This window comes from Candoia aspera, chromosome 2, assembly GCF_035149785.1.
Source record: "Candoia aspera isolate rCanAsp1 chromosome 2, rCanAsp1.hap2, whole genome shotgun sequence".
In the NCBI taxonomy this organism is placed as follows: domain Eukaryota; kingdom Metazoa; phylum Chordata; class Lepidosauria; order Squamata; family Boidae; genus Candoia; species Candoia aspera.
This window is the reverse complement of record NC_086154.1, coordinates 23880523-23897395: the sequence shown is the minus strand read 5'-3', so window position 1 is coordinate 23897395 and position 16873 is coordinate 23880523. Positions and strand designations below refer to the sequence as shown.

At 41.6% G+C, this 16873-nt stretch overlaps 1 protein-coding gene across 7 annotated transcripts in view; it reads right to left on the bottom strand.

Annotated features, from left to right (window-relative positions):
• The window catches only part of PTPRG (protein tyrosine phosphatase receptor type G), a 655485-nt gene that overhangs the window by 27535 nt on the left and 611077 nt on the right, over positions 1-16873 (bottom strand). For all 7 annotated transcript variants that reach the window (XM_063291516.1, XM_063291515.1, XM_063291518.1 and 4 more), the window contains one exon: positions 12084-12175. In XM_063291516.1, the coding sequence (XP_063147586.1) occupies positions 12084-12175 (92 nt within the window). The remainder of the gene's footprint in view (positions 1-12083; positions 12176-16873) is intronic.

Below are 16873 nucleotides of genomic sequence, written 5' to 3'. Positions count from 1 at the left end.
GGTGAGATCATCCATCACCGTGGGATGAGGTATCATCGGTATGCTGTTGATACTCAATTGTATATCTCCATCCCAGGTGAAGTAAGTGATGCCATGATCACCCTCTCCAAGTGTCTGGGAGCTGTGGGGGCCTGGATGGGGAACAACAGGCTTCAGCTTACCGCCACCTGGTAAGATGGAGTGGCTGTGGATTAATGGTCTTTCTGTATCCGGGATTTTGTCATCTTTGGTCCTGGATGGGGTTGCACTGCGCCAGACAGACCCGGTGCGTAACTTGGGGGTCCTCTTGGACTCACGGCTCCTGCTTGAAGAGCAGGTGGCAGCCATAGCCAGAAGGGCCTTTGCGCAGCTTCGTGTTGTGCACCAGTTATACCCCTTCCTGGATCGGGAGACCCTTCGAACAGTCACTCATGCCCTTGTTATCTCCCAGATTGACTACTGCAATGCGCTGTACATGGGACTACCCTTGAAGAGTATCCGGAAGCTTCAGCTGGTTCAGAATGCAGCCACATGGGCTATTTGTGGTGCCCCTAGGAGGGTGCATATAACACCATTGCTTCGCGAGCTGCATTGGGTACCAGTTTGCTTCCGGGTCCAATTTAAGGTGTTGGTTATTACCTTTAAAGCCCTACATGGCATGGGGCCAGGTTACCTGAGGGACCGCCTCTTCCCCGTTACATCTACCCGCCCCACCCGATCCTGCAGAGGGGGCATGCTGAGGACCTTGTCAGTAAGAGAATTCCATCTGGCGAGGTCCAGGATGCGGGCCTTCTCTGCAGTAGCGCCCAGCCTTTGGAACATCTTGCCTCTGGAGGCAAGGCTAGCCCCATCACTCCTGGCTTTTCGGAGAAACATGAAGACCTGGCTCTGCCACCTGGCCTGGGGTGGGGAAGAGAAGAGTCATGCCTGGGGTTGGCTAGTGCCTTGAAGTACACCTCCCACATGAAGACTGAATAAGATTCAGCCATCTGGACTTTACTTTTATTTATATTATTAATGATATATACTTTTATAAGGGATTTTATGTATTTATTGTTTTATTGAGTATTCTGTTGTAAACCACCCAGAGTCCCTCTAGTGAGAGGAGATGGGTGGTGACAAATTTGATAAACAAATAAATAAATAAATAAATTTTAGACTGTTGATCTCTGCAGGCATAAACCCATGAGTGTAAAGGCAGAGAAAAACACTGCAATGACCACAGTTATAGCTAATATAACTGATTCTATATTACTTCAGGCATTGCCAGCCCTTAATATATTTGATAAATAATATCTGACATTTTAAGTGTAATAAAATAAAATACAACTTCCAGCACTCATTAGAAAGTTTAAAAACTGTGGCACCTGGCTGCCATTATAGTTAATTACCAGAGTAACTCTTGCTTTCTGATAAAAATTTAGTGTGAAACCACTGTGGTGCAGGGATGAAGATGACAAGAAAGGGTTTCTTTAGTGACATTCCCAGGATGACATATTCAGAGAAGGGTTATGTAACATCTCAGAATGTCTGGGCAGAGAGCCAGAGCTGACTTTGGGATCCCTGGTTGTGATACAACAGCAGAGGTCTGCCTAGGAATACAGACTATAAAAGCTTGGATTTTCAAATGGCCAAGCTCCCATTGGTTCCATCTGAAGAGAGAGGAAGGGTCTCCTCATCCATCCACCCATCTTGTGTCCATTGCACTCCATCCTGTATCCCAGTGCTTAATTTTATGTCCAGATGCAATGGTTCCCATCCCTCTGACCAATCTGGTATGGAGTGTGTGTGTGTGTGTGTATTGTGTAATTGTGTGGCGCTCTATTTAGTTTTGTTAACTAATAATCTTGTTGCTGCTTAGGGAATTTTTTGTTTCTGCATATCCTGAAAAAGCCTGTCCCCATAGAGTGTGTGCGTACTTAGTCCCTTATCAATTCCCACTGTAGACCAGGATTGTGTGTCACTCCTCTTCCAGCTGCTCCCAGGCATAGGCTATGAGTAATCCCATGACTGTATGGATTTGGATATCACGGGGAAGACTGTGGGATGCATGTCCCTACAGGTAGCAAGGTAAGTGTGATTGTTAATAAGTAGGACAGCACACGTGAATGTCTAAATGTATGACAGCTATTGGTTCGATATGTTGTGCTGAGTTATATTCCTGTGTTACTTCTGTGGAGTATCATCAGGGCCATCTGGTATCCCCTTTCCTCCCCAGGTTACAAGATGCCAGACACATACCTTAAGCTTTAAGACTACTGAAACTTCAAAATAAGGGCAGTCATTAGTACAGCACAGCTGCTGCAAAGAAAAATCAGAGCTAATTGCCAGAAGGACTTATCAAGAGAAGTGTTAATAACAGCCACTTTTAAATGGAGTTCAGGATTCTATAGAAATGTCATGAAGATCTGAACAGTAATTCATAGCTCACTGCTGCCCCTCTGGTGCAAAACGTTTACATATCTTCACTCTTAGCAACCCCATGGAATGTTGGAAAGAAATTACGTAAACAGGGTTGGGACTGCCCATCTATCAATCTGCCCATCAGCAGGACGACAGTCATACTGGAACCAAGTTTGGTTGTGGGGTGAGAAGACAGCTAAAGAAACCCTGAGTTTAAAAACTGGCCAGATCGGGCCAGGAGGAAAAAAAAAATTCCAGAAACATTTTCCCAGTGCATTTCTAAAGGAGAGATAGTTGGGCAGTAACTTGGAATATTGTCAAGTCCTCTGTTTGAAGCTCCCTCTCCTCCCTCCCGGAGTATATGGAGCCCACTCCGTTTTTCTCAGGGCACACAAAAGCACAGAGGCAAAAGCAGAAAAACACATGCAGATGTGGATGCAACAAGTTATTTTGATACACTTAAGAAAATACAGATGCCTCAATGATTATTTCTGGTAAAGGAGATAAAAAGAATTCCATACACTATGATGTGGATGATTTCCCTCCCCTGTTGTTATTTCTAAACCAACAGAATATTGGAAAGAAATTACGAAAGGAGCTTAGAACTTTGAACATCCACCAACATGACTGTCCTAAAACTGAACAGAATGGGATTAAATTTGGTGTGGGATGAGATGCTGGCAAAACACAGATTAAGTTTTAAAAATGGACTAGACCAAATCAGGGATTGCAGAGAAAAAGATTTAGAAACCCCCCCCCCAATGCTTTCCTATGGGAGAAGCAGTTTTGTAGTGCCTTGGAATATTGCCAGCCCCTCCAATCTAAGCCCCTCCCTCCCTCCTTCCCTCCCAGAGGAGATCTCTCTCTCTCATCTATCTATCTGGTTTATCCTTTATTACAGTACTAAAGAAAGACCAATTACTTGGTTCCTTCCCCAGGAAGGAAGAAAAGCTCTTCCCTCTATCCTCATTCCAGACATATCCAGCGAAGAGGAGGCTGGACAAATTCTATTATGTAGTGTGTTTTTTTCCCCATTAGGTTGGAAGCAGTGTAGTGGGGAAACAGAGAAATGTTTTAATTTGGATCCCTTTAGTCAGAACCGCTGAGAATATGAGGCAGAGAATTTTCGCTGGGGCTGGAGAGAGGGGAATAAAGATACCATGTTTTATACGTTACCTGCAGTTCATTTTACAGTGTACATCTTTGACCATGGACCATGCTATGAATAGTTGAATAATTAATAATAGTTGAACAATAGTTGAATAAGATACTTACATATAAATAGAAGCTACGTTTATGATTCATTCAAAAACCCCTATTTCTCGGGTGGGCAAAATAGACACCTATATATGACTGGTTTCTCTCCTCCCCCCCATACACAGACATATATACACACACACACACATATACACACACACTATATATATCTCTACTATATATATGTATACTATATACTTATCTGTAACAATACAGGTAAGTTGCCCTAGTCTTTTTTGTATGATGGGGAAACGACGGAATAGTATTATTTTTTCTCAACACTGGAATCTTCAATAATCCAATAAAGCTCAATGATAGAAAATTCAGAAAATACAGGAGCAATTATTCCTACTTAAATGAAGGAACTGCTTCCACAGTTCAGTTTTTACTATTCACCATGAATTCCTATGTCACATTTTATATTAAAAAGGAATAAACTACAAAAGCAGCTTGCAATTTGTAATTCTCATTATTACTTATGTAGAACAATGTCAGTGTGTTTTACCCAGTAAAATAAACAACTCCCTTCACAATTCTCAATTTACTTTTTGGTTGATCTAATTCCTCTCTATAGCAAAAATAGTAAAGCAGTTTTATAATAAAATACCCTATAGAAGCAATTTGATCCAAACCACTGAGGATTTAAATTTGCTTGAAAAAATAACAACCCATTCATGTTAGGAATAACATTCAGAATCTGCCATGGAACTACTACAATGTTATATAATGCTGAGAAAAATTACCAGCTTCTGTTATTTTTCTGAAAGGCCTTTCTAAGGTCAGGAACTTTAATTAACCTTTCTAATGCTTAGAGTTAATGGTTGTCTTAATTCAGCTGAAGTCTCAGCTGGCCCACATTGAGCTAATAGAGTGGGACGCCTGGGAATAAATATTGGACATTAGAATCACAGAAGAACTTGGTCATGACTGTTTTTCACAAGTGATGACTGATTTTACAAACATTATTTAGAGGACATTGTGAACTGGAGAAAATCTAAAGGGCTTTTAAAATATAAAATGTGGCATTATTTCAGTAAAATATTCTAGTGGAAATGCTGAAGATTGGACAGATGCAAAATACAAAATTTAGGAATGTCATCTGACTATTTCTTGTAGAAAGAATGGAGTGATAAAAACATGTCACATATTTGTATTGATGGTCTCTGACCTTTTGTTTTGACATCCATCCAAACCAGAAGCTTATTTATTATATTCCACAATCCAACCCCAAATAGACTCAGTGCAACTAATAGTGAAATACAGCTAAACACAAAATTATAATTAAAATCTAAACACAGATAGATGAAAAACAAAACAAAAAAAATACCCAGCTAACACATTAATTCAATCTTCAAAGGCCAGCTTGAATAAAACTGTCTTTGCCTAATGGCAGAATGGAGAAAGAGCTAGTCCATTTTAGATGCTTGAGGTTTTTGTTATAATCATATTTGATTTATATTGGTGCTATAGCAAAGAGACAGCCTCTTGGTATTCCCTGATGTGAGATTGTTCATTTATTCTTGTTTAGCTTATTGAAATGGGTAAAAAAAGTAAGTAATAAATTGGGATATTTCTGGGACAAAATTATATATTGATAACACTAGTAAAAATGATTATTTCCAGGAAATATGCTTTTACTAAATTTTGAGTTGTTGTTTACTTTACACACCTGCATGGAAATGTATGAGTTATTCAAACAATTCACACTGGGACTCTGAATTTTTGTTCTTGGAATGCCTGTCTGCAGTCAATATTTGTGCTTCCACAAGGAGAAAATTCAACTCATGCTTAGTTGGCAGTCATGGCCCAGAATATATATAACCAGGTATTTATTATATATCTTACCAAGCCTAAGTATATCAGTGTAACAGCTGAACTGGATAAGATCTCTGCTATATCAGACCAAAGCTCTATTAAGTCCAAATTTCTTTTTCCTACAGCATTTAATCAGATGTGTGAGAGAAATGAACAGTGGATTATTCCCCAGTAGACAATTCAGAGATGCCTCCCATTCTACAGGAAACACAGATCCACCAATCTACATCTTGAATCACCAAGGAGTAGCTGGATAATTGACCATAACAATCTGAGAGATATGAAAATATAGGGAGGGTATATTATTAAATGGTGGGTTTTTGAGGAATAAAAGGGCATCTTCCTCAGAAACAAAAAAGTTCCTTTTTTGATAACATAAACAAATATTTTAAACAGAAGGGAAGGAGCTAATGTAACTGAATCCAAACAGAAATAACATCAGAATTGATAGATGAAAGTGCTGAAGCTAGAAAGCACTTCCTCATCAACACATGAGATTTCAGATTCAGGATGACATTATTGTTGCTGAGTCCCCTTGTCATGAGTAACAGCCATTATTAATCTGAATTTATTCAAACCTCTTTTAATGGACATTCAAATTACAATGAAATCTCAATTTAATGGACTGGTTGGGGAGTGGGCATGTCTGTTATTCCCGATTGTCTGTTAAAATTGGAGAGTACATCATATAGTCATTCACATAATATTATTAGAGGTTTTGTCATGAGTACTGAGGGCGAGCTGGAAGGGCCCTCTATCCAGGGGGGAAAATGCATGCGTAGTACTGAGGAATTAAGCAGCCACTGAAAGAGACAGATCAGACCCGCCTTAACTTTTGGGGTTTATCTGTCTGGGTTTTTCCCACGCTTCTTCAGTTTGTTAGGATTCTGTTTTATGTAGCAGTAATAAACACTAGAGACCTGCTCCTCGTCTCAGCGTGGTTCCTGACTGTTAGGACAGGTTTGTGTAATAATATTATGATGCAAATGCTACAGGATTTTCATCTGTTACATCCAAAGTCTGTGGCCTTGATAGTCCACTCAATAGAGGTTTCTCTGTTGAGCAGAGCTAGAGAGTCAGTGAAACAGGAAAATACAAAAGAAAGTAAGTAGATCATCAGATTGGTGGCCAATCAATATCTGTTGAAAAAAGGATCCTTTTAGTGATTCCACTGGTTACAAAGTTCAAGAAGAAGCAACAGATGCATCTTCTCTCCTGAAATTAATTTCTTGGAAGAATTTTGCAGCTCTTCCCCACCTCAAAGGAGCTGTAAAGAAGGCCTAGAATCATAGCATCCCATTAGGCCATTGAATACAATTTTCTACTCAATGCAGAATTCCAAATCAAACCATTTTTGACAGATGGCTGCCCAGTCTCTACTTGAATCTACCTAATGAAAGAGAGTCGTCTACTCCCTTGGTTCCAAGCTGGTTCCACTATCCAATCTCTCTTATAATTAGAAGTCACAACTAATCTTCCCATGTTCCTCAGGATTCCTTGATGGGCAAGTTGCCCATTATCTAAAATACTCTGATATCTAGTCAATGTCTCATGTAACAGCATTTTAAACTACATAGAAACAGTAGCAGGAATAGGACTTTTTAAATATATCTCAGAAATCTGCAGGGAAAAAAAATCACATATAAATTCACTGCTTATTTTCAAGACATCACTATTTTCAGCATGACTACACAGTTGAAAAGTAATGTAGAATATACCGACATGGAGTATAGAAGCATGGAGTTGGCTCTTGTTTCACAGGGAAGCTGTAAAACCATGCTATATAATTCTACTACAAGTTCATTCTAAGTTTATCATGGTGAAAAAGAGAGGCTTTGGGGTTGAAAGTTATAAAATGTGCCTCCTTTCCCTTCACAGGAAATATGCAACTTCAAAAATCGAAACAGGCAAACCATATGTACTGTGCACTAAAGGCAGCATCGGGCAATAACCATTCTGAACAGTATTTCAGTATTACATATGTCCACTGCAGACAATGACTGCTCTCCTTTTTGTTAATGGCAGCAATTTCAGAGACAGCTGAAGCAAAGTTTACAGATGTGTAGCTGCTTATTTTGAATAATTAAATGGTGTCACAACCAGCTGTGATGAATTGGACTGGGGTCTCAATTCATAAATAATTGAGGAGACGGCACTGCATTTGATCATTCCCATCAAATCCTGCTCTCCCGAGGATAAATGTTTGTCCTGAATACCATCAACATTGTTAAATACCTCAATGTCCCTGTTCAGTCATCCAGCCAAGAGTCAATTTAACTAAATCACTTTTAACACCTTGCACAGCCGCTGCCCTCATGAATACAAAATGCTTATGAGTGGCACAATAGGATTTTTCCCTATTATTTGGGGTTTGGTGTCTAAATTATGAGACAATGCAGTTAATCGCTAAGCGTATAAGCAAAAACCATCAGGATGATGCCTGAAAGGACCATGTTGAAGAAAATGCTTGCTGCCTTATTTGTATTTTGTTGAGCAGAGAGATGCTCCCTATCAAACCAACAATTTTGTAACAGTAGTTTATTTGTAAATACAGCTGCCTTTTATGATTTAATCATGGCCCCTGTAACACCTGATTATTAAAATATGTCAGGTCCTGAAACCATATTTCTCCCTCTGGTCCTGAGAGAGATGACACCACAGCTGCATGCTATTTTTGGCTGAGCGCGCGCCAAGATCCCTCCTCCTTGACAGCAATTTCAAAGCCCAATTGTGCTGAAAGGAACACAGAGTATACAGGACTGTTAATACTGGCTTTCGGAAAAACTGTTTTTGCTGATTAGAGCCTGAGTCTGTCACTGTCATTAAGAAGTGTTTATCTAAGCCACATGAATTTATAAACCCATGGAGCACATTGAGTCAATCGCACACACAGCTGCAGTAAGTACTTGTGTTTCGAAGCTGCAAATGTCTTCAGCTTGATAGTCTTGGTTTCAGTTGCTGATGGTCAACACCACACCCCAGTTATCACACTATAGGTATCAAATTATTCCAGTTTTTTTCTTTTTCTTCTTAAGTGAGATGCAGGTTTTTCAATTTTCTCAGCTTTCAAATGTTGTAGTTTAATACATGTTACCAGACAGGATTGATCAATCGATTGATCATTCGTTCATTCATTCTAAATACTGTAGGTATTATGGGAGATTTATTTCTTTATTACTCATATTTAGCCACTGCCCATCTCCCCCAGAAGAGGGACTCTGGGCGGTTTACAATAAAATTCCCCATAAAACATAAACATTAAAATCACATAAAACAATTATAATAAAACCCAATAAATAAATAAAATCCAAGAGAAATATAAAATCCAGGCTGGTGGGAGGGACTCTAGGGTGCGAGCCATCCCCAAGAATGGTTATTCCCTTTCCCACCCCAGGCGAGACGGCAAAACCAGGTCTTCAGGGCCTTCCGGAAGGTCAGGAGAGAAGGGGCCTGCCTCACTTCCGGAGGCAAGATATTCCAGAGAGCGGGGGCCACCACAGAGAAGGCCTGCTTCCTGGACCCCACCAGATGAAATTCTCTTATGGACGGTGTCTGTAACATGCCCTCTCTGGATGATTGGGTGGGGCAGGCTGATGTAAAGGGGCTGAGACGGTCCCTCAGGTAACCTGGCCCCATGCCATGTAGGGCTTTAAAGGTAATAACCAACACCTTGAATTGGACCCGGAAGCAAACTGGCACCCAGTGCAACTCACGCAGCAACGGTGTTATATGTGCCCACCTAGGTGCACCAAAAATAGCCTGCGCGGCTGCATTTTGGACCAGCTGAAGCTTCCGGATACTCTTCAGGGGTAGCCCCATGTAGAGCGCATTGCAGTAGTCTATATGGGAGATAACCAGGGCATGAGTGACTGTTCAGAGGGCTTCATGATCCAGGAATGGGTGTAACTGGCACACAACCCGAAGTTGTGCAAAGGCCCTCCTGGCCACGACTGCCACCTGCTCTTCGAGCAGGAGTTGTGAGTCCAGGAGAACCCCCAGATTACGCACTGAGTCTGTCTGGGGCAGTGCCACCCCATCCAGAACTAAATATGAGAGTTTCCCGGAAGATGAAGCCCCATCAACCCACAGCCACTCCGTCTTACCAGGGTTCAGTTGAAGCCTGTTGTTCCCCATCCAGACCCCCACAGCCCCCAGGCACCGAGAAAGGGCAGTCACTGCATCACTTACCTCACCCGGGATAGAGATGTATAGCTGGGTATCATCAGCATATTGATGATACCTCAACCCGTGGTGACGGATGATCTCACCCAGTGGTTTCATGTAGATGTTAAACAAGAGAGGAGAGAGAACCGAACCCTGCGGCACCCCACAATGGAGGGGTGGAGGGCTGGATCTCTCCTCTCCTATCACGACTGACTGGGACCGGCCCTGGAGGAAGTAGGTGAACCAGCGCAGAACTACGCCGCCCACCCCCAACTCCCTGAGCCGTCCCAAAAGGATACCACGGTCGATGGTATTGAAAGCCGCTGAGAGGTCAAGAGAGCAAGGATGGATGCACTGCCTCCATCCCGCTCCTGCCAGAGATCATCCATAAGTGTGACCAATGCAGTTTCTGTCCCATATCCTGGCCTGAAACTTGACTGAAAGGGGTCCAGATCATCCGTTTCCTCCAGGACCCTCTGGAGTTGTAACGCCGCCTTCTCAACCACCTTCCCTAAAAAGGGTGGGAGACTGGACGAAAATTGTCCAGCACAGTTGGGTCCAGAGATGGCTTCTTGAGGAGGGGGCGCACCAGTGCCTCCTTAAAGGTGACCGGGAACACTCCCTCCCTCAAGGATGTATTTACCATCGCTTGGACCCAACCACACGTCACCTCCCAAGCTGCCTTCACCAGCCAGGAGGGGCATGGATCTAAATAACAGGTGGTGGCATTCACAATCCGGAGGATCCTGTCCACTTCCTCGGGTCCAACCGGATCAAACTGCTCCCAGATAACAAGGCTAAAACGTTCCCTTGGTATCTCCACAGACCCTGCTTCACCCATGGAGTCCAACTTCGACCGGATCTGAGTGATTTTATCCTGCAGATGCTCAGAAAACTCTTCCGCACGGCCCTGTAGGTGAGTCACTGGGCCCACCTTCCCCAAAAGGGTATGTGTGATCTTAAACAGGACCGTTGGATGGCAATCTGCGGATGCAATAAGAGCGGAAAAATACTGCCATTTCGCTGCTCTTACCGCCACAAGGTAGGCCTTAATAGCAGCTCTAGCTTGTGTTTGGTTGGATTCGGTCTTTGTCTTCCTCCAGCGGCGCTCTAGGTGTCTCTTAAGCCTCTTCAAAACTCTCAGCTCCTCCGTGAACCATGGGGAGTGTTGGGTTGGATGAGGCAAGAGAGGCTGCACAGGCACGATCCTGTCCAAGGCCCCGGACACTTCCCTGTTCCAGGCAGCAGCCAGGGCCTCCGCTGGACCAGGCAGCAGATCCCTGGGCACCTCCCCCAGCTCCCTCTGAAACCTCACTGGGTCCATTAGTCACCAGGGGTGGGCCAATCGAATGGGTCCTGCCTCCCTGTGGAGGGGAGTGGCATAAGAGAATCTCAGGGCCACCAGGGCTCTCCCCTCAGATCACGTTGCCACTGCTCCGACAAGAAGACCAAGTCAGGAGTGAGACCACTGTCTCGAGTCGGGTCCCGAATGATCTGGGATAGGCCCATGGCTGCCATGGTAGCCATGAACTCCTGAGCTGCCTCCGAGGCACGCCCCAGGGAAGGCAGATTGAAGTCCCCCAAAACCATAAGTTTGGGAAGCTCCACCGCCAAACCCGAGACGGCCTCCAGCAGCTCAGACAGGGAGGTTGCTACGCCGGTACAGTAGCAATACTCCCAGCTGTTCTCAGGAACCCAACTTGAAGAACAGGGTCTCACACCCGGCAACTTGTGGGGCAGGGCTCCTGAAGGCCACAAGAGACTCTCGGATGACAACAGCCACCCCTCCTCCCCTACCCTGGTATCTTGGCTGGTGCCACACCCGAAACTCAGCTGGGCACATTTCCGAGAAGGCTACCCCCCCTTCTGAGCCCAGCCAGGTTTCAGTGATACACGCCAGGTCTGCCCCCTCCTCTGCGATCAAATCGCATATGAGGGGGCCTTTGTTGTTGACTGACCTGGCGTTAAGCAGCAGCAGCCGGAGACCAGGGCCCTCAAGGATCTGCTGTCCAGAGATCCATCACCAGCTGTAATACTGCCGTGCAAGCACAAATGCCACATTAACATTTATTTCTCTGAAACTCACAATCTCTTGAAAACTCTTTCAAAAGAATGTGACCCCAGCAAGATGACTCTGCTTGCATCATAGCCAAAGCTCCTTCTTGTTTTGCTGTCTTCAGGAGGTGAATGTTGCAAAGTTCCAGCACCCTTGCCAACTTGGTGCTGTCTCTATGTCTCCATTCATAGTCAGCTGCTCTTTTCAGGCTTCAGTGTTTCCACTTCCCAGTCAGCAAATGCACTGGCATGAGGGAGTTGCAATCTTTAATCCACTTACCTGGAAGTAAGGTCACTGCAGTCAATGGGACTTATTTCAGAATAGACATTTTAGACTATTCTAATCACAGGATCATAATCATTTAAATGCTAAAAAGGAGATTTCTGTTCTAAAAGCTTCTAACACATACCTCAAAATCTTCTGAAAATCCATGCTGGTTGTTGGCATACAATTCACTGATATGCTTAACAAACTGTTTGACAGGAATGGCTTCCATGTCATCTGCAAAATGAAAAAGATAGATTCAGTTCCACTATTTATTTTTTCCAACTAGGTTGATGTTTCCTCTGCATCTTTATCTATTTACTACTTGCCAATAATCTGTTTAGAAATATGTTATAATGTGCATTCTCAAATGAAATCAGCCCAAAATATTACTCAGATTGACATAACTTTTCCTCTAGCTCAGGAGTCAAGAAGCAGCAGCTCTTCCAACATTGTTGGGCTGTAACCTCAACATCCTTCATCTTTGGCCATGCGTGTGTGGGCTGTTGGGAGTTGCAGCTGAGCAACATCTAGAAGATCCCTGTTCCTGCTTTAAATTTTGACAACATTGATAAATTTACTATCAAATGCCATGGCTTTGTTGTGCCAAGACAGGCCGATTGTAGAGAGAGTTATTCAGAGCTCACTTTGTTGTATAAATATTTTGATTAATTGTAGGGTGTTTTCATTTGAATATATTTTGTTATTTGCCTAATCACAGACAATATTAATAACAGGACAAATTGCCTTGTTTTTGATAAATGAAACATTTAAACTAATGGCAGTGTGTGTGTGAGCCTTACCAGGTAGGCCAGACAGGAAACACGACGAGGTGAGTTAATGTAGCTTTACAGTAAAGTAGAATTAACAGAATCTTGCAAGTCTGAAAGTACAATTCTCCCGCTGTCTCCTTTACAGCCTGAGAAACTAGGGAGGGTCCCTTTGGACCCTCTTGCTCTGCCCACTACCCAGCTGCAGACTATGCTGTCTCTTATCTGACCATTCCCTTGGCAGCATCTCTTTACCCCATCTCCCAAAGTCTTTCCCACATACCATTACAGATGTTCCCTTACTTAGGAATGTCTGGTGAAGAGGACAGTAAGGCTTTTTTGGGATTTACATCATATGATGGTGCCATCACACAAATAATGTACTTTGCATCATTTGGAAACCCCAGCATTATGTCATCCACAAAATGACATCATTATGCAAGTGTGTTTATTTTTTGGTGTAGTGTGATTTGTGAATGTGATCAGTGAACAAGGCAAGATTTGTCTTGGTTTAGTGGAATAAACCAGCTTGAAAGCATGATTTGTTGCTGACTTTTGTTGCAACCATGGTTTAGTGTGATGCATGAATAGAGATACACTCAAATTCATGTTACTGGAGGCTTCTTGTTTAGTCTTTTTCAGCCACTTTTAAAGCAACTTTTTTCCCCATCAAAATCACTCTGCCTCTTATAATCTTAACTGTTCCTTGCTCTCCTTGATTATGTTCTTTGCACCCATATTTTTTTCTCTCTCTACACACTATCTAATATTTTGCTTTTATTTTTTGCAGCAATCATTCTCTTATATACATTGTTCTCATCCACTATCTCTTTCACTTCATCATTCCACAAAGCATCTTTTTTTATATTTTCAGTTAGCATAACTTCACACACTTCTGGGCATTTTGAAACATAATTTCCTCACTCTCTTCCAAGCACTCTCTTCCATATCCATTTTCCTTACATCCACTTTCTGATGGCAGATTAATCTTTCAATTTATTGTTATACATTGCTTGTTTTCCTGTAGTTTCATTCACTTATTTCCTTTTCTTCTGTGTCCATTTTTTACCCCAAATCCACTCCTGACTATCAAAAAGTGACCTGTTCCACATCCAGAATCTCTCTGCATCCTTAGATCCATCCTTAATTCAATTTTCCATCATAAACAATAAAATCAAACCAAATCATGGAAAATCAAATCACTCATGCCTTTAGATTAATCAGTTTGCCATTGCTAAACTATGAACCTGAAATAATTCATTTTTTTTAAGCAGATACCAAAAATTCACCATTCTGGTTAACTTTTGATTTTCCAAAAAGCCCCATCAGTTCTGTTGGACCCCCTCCTCTTAATTCCACCCACTCATTCATGTCAAATAACAGAATACCTTTTCCTCTAGGCCACTTTTATGCCAAATGTTGCACAATGTTTTTCAAAATTGAGCTCTACTTCTTGATCAATATTCACAGGATCATCCTTGCCCTTTCTCTTAATTTCAGAAACATATACATTCCTTCCTTCCTTTTCATTTCATTTCATTTTTAACTAACTTAACCAACTGACTGAATAAATAACCTTCACAATGTCTCCCTCTAATATGCATTTATTATGAGAGCAATAATATGAGAGAGCATGCCTTCCTAATTATACCAAGGCTCTTATTCAAAAAATAGGTTTTAATAATTTGTATTTCAATACAACAAAATAGTAGTCAAAGTTAGTCACGTGCTATGTCATCTTTATGTGAGGTAATTTTTGACACAGTGACTGAAAGATTAAAATAACTTTTCCAAATTTAAATTACAGCTTTATAAAATATCTATTTTTATACATTATGGAATTTATAACATTTTGGCTTTCTCAAAATGCTTTTTCTGTTCTGTCTGTCCAGACTATGGAGCTGTCTCCTTTGTGGAGTGGGTGCATTGCAATGTTTCATGAGCATACAAAAAACACGAAATCAACTCTGACATTTTGAAACATATAGGAATAAGAATAACTTCATGAAGTAGATGCTTAGTTATGTTTTGAGTAGACCCACTGAGCTCAATGTGACATGTTAGTCATGCTTAAAATCAAGTGTTATGAACTTTGCTGTCTGTTAATATTTTGCCTTTTTCACTGAACAGCTGCTATACTAATTCTTTTCTTTGCCTTTTAGCCTGAATTAATCTAAGGAAGCCTTTTATTGTTTCCATCCAGGAACATCTGCAGGGGGAGCCAAAAGAGTCAAGATGGTGGGCACGATTGCACAATAGAAGCCATGCCCCCTTTTAGGATGATCATGCAGTCCCACTCACCATCTTGATTTTTTTTTACCCCCTTGCCCTGAGGACACCCTGATTTACAACCCAAAAGAATGCTGGAAATAAATTATATAATGGGGTCAGAACCCAATGTGTGTCTGCCTGCCAGTCTGGTAACTCACTGAAAACTGATCAGAATGGAACCAGACTGGATGTGGGGAAGAGTTGAAAGCAAAAGAAAATTGAGCTGGAAAATGGGCGAGTTCAGGCCAAAGGCTGCAGAGAAAAATAATCCAGAAAAAAATCCCAATTTGAGATGCAGCTGGACAGTCACCTGGACCGTTGGTGATTGCTCCATTCTAAGCCCCTCCCTTTTCTCACCTGGCCACATGACCCACAGCAGCATAATATGCAGCCCACCCTGAGGCTCTTAGTGCCTGCGTGTCCTTGTATACATACACCCATGGGTACTGCTAGTAAAGAGGCTGAAAAAACTCCTGATTACTCTCGTTACTTTGCTGCTATTCTTAGCATGATTGGTTAAACTTGGTTCATTCTGAGTTTTTACTTCTTTGAAGTCTGGAATTATCCATCTATACTTTTCCTTTGTGACCTTGCCCATTTCCTGTAGGTGTCTCTTCTGATTTCTGAAATCAATGTTCACTAAGTGTTTTTGTAGCCACAGTGGCTTCTTTTGTTGTCCTCTATATTATATCCTCATCGCAACTGTCTGCAACTGTCTTTTTTACCTCCGCCTTTAGGACCACCCATCCACCCACCCTGAGCTACTTTTCCTGTTACTTTCTCCCACCATCAGTTCCTATGCATAATTGCTCTGAGTTTATAAAATTAGCTGTTTTGAAGACATCTAACATACATACTTACTATTCGTTACATGCATATTCCAGTTTTCTTTTTAGAGATCAGTACACAGCATTCCCCCCTTTGATTTTTCTTCAAAACTATAACCCTCCACCATTTGCATGGCTGAAGGAAGTCTTGAACTAAATCCCTCTAGGCTTAGTCCAACATTTCTGTAATAATAGGAATGAACACAGATAAAGAGTGGGCTAACTCCATAGCTAATAAAACCATAAAGTCAGGCTTTTTTGAGGTCTAGGCACAAGAGACTTTTCTGGATCCAAGTTTTTTCAATCAATGATGGCTCTTATTCTAGAATCATCCCCTTCTCACCTTGGTATGTCTCTTGGACAGTATCTTTCTCACTTCCCTCTTCATTACTTAATACACAGCAAAGAGAAGTCTCATTTAGAGATTTCATCCCAGTAAAGTTTCCCATCTTGCCTGGCTAAATTGTCCAGCACTGAAATGATTGATGATGATACAGAACACTATTTAGCATCACAATGTGTCCTCAACAGTTTCAGAATAGGTAGATACACTATAACTCAGATAATTTTCAGTCTCAGCTCCAGAATACATGGATTAAAGATTTTGACTTACCGAAGATGGAAGGACTTACAGAATTTAACACACATGCTTTAACATAACACATCAAACTATGATCAACTTAAAAATAGTTTGTCCAATAAACCATATTTAGTGGTCTACAGCTCATATTAAGCTATGAAATATGGTTTATAAAACACAAAGTCTGCATTTACACAAGACACTAAGCTGAAATAAAAACTAACTACTGTACATTGTGGCTTAGCACACGGTTTTGCTTGACCACACTTAAAAAAAAAAGATAACTTCTGAGGGCTACAGAGTTGTATGTTTCTTGAGGCAGCATTTTTAAGGGTTAAAGTAGATGAAATAAGTCTGGCAGGGAAACAATACTGTTGACGACTAATTTTGGGTGAGATGATATTTAAGGTTTTTAAATATCATCCATGCCATTTTGCCACCAAATGTTGGTAGCAGGTATTTAGGAGCCCTGAGGCTGACAGCCATA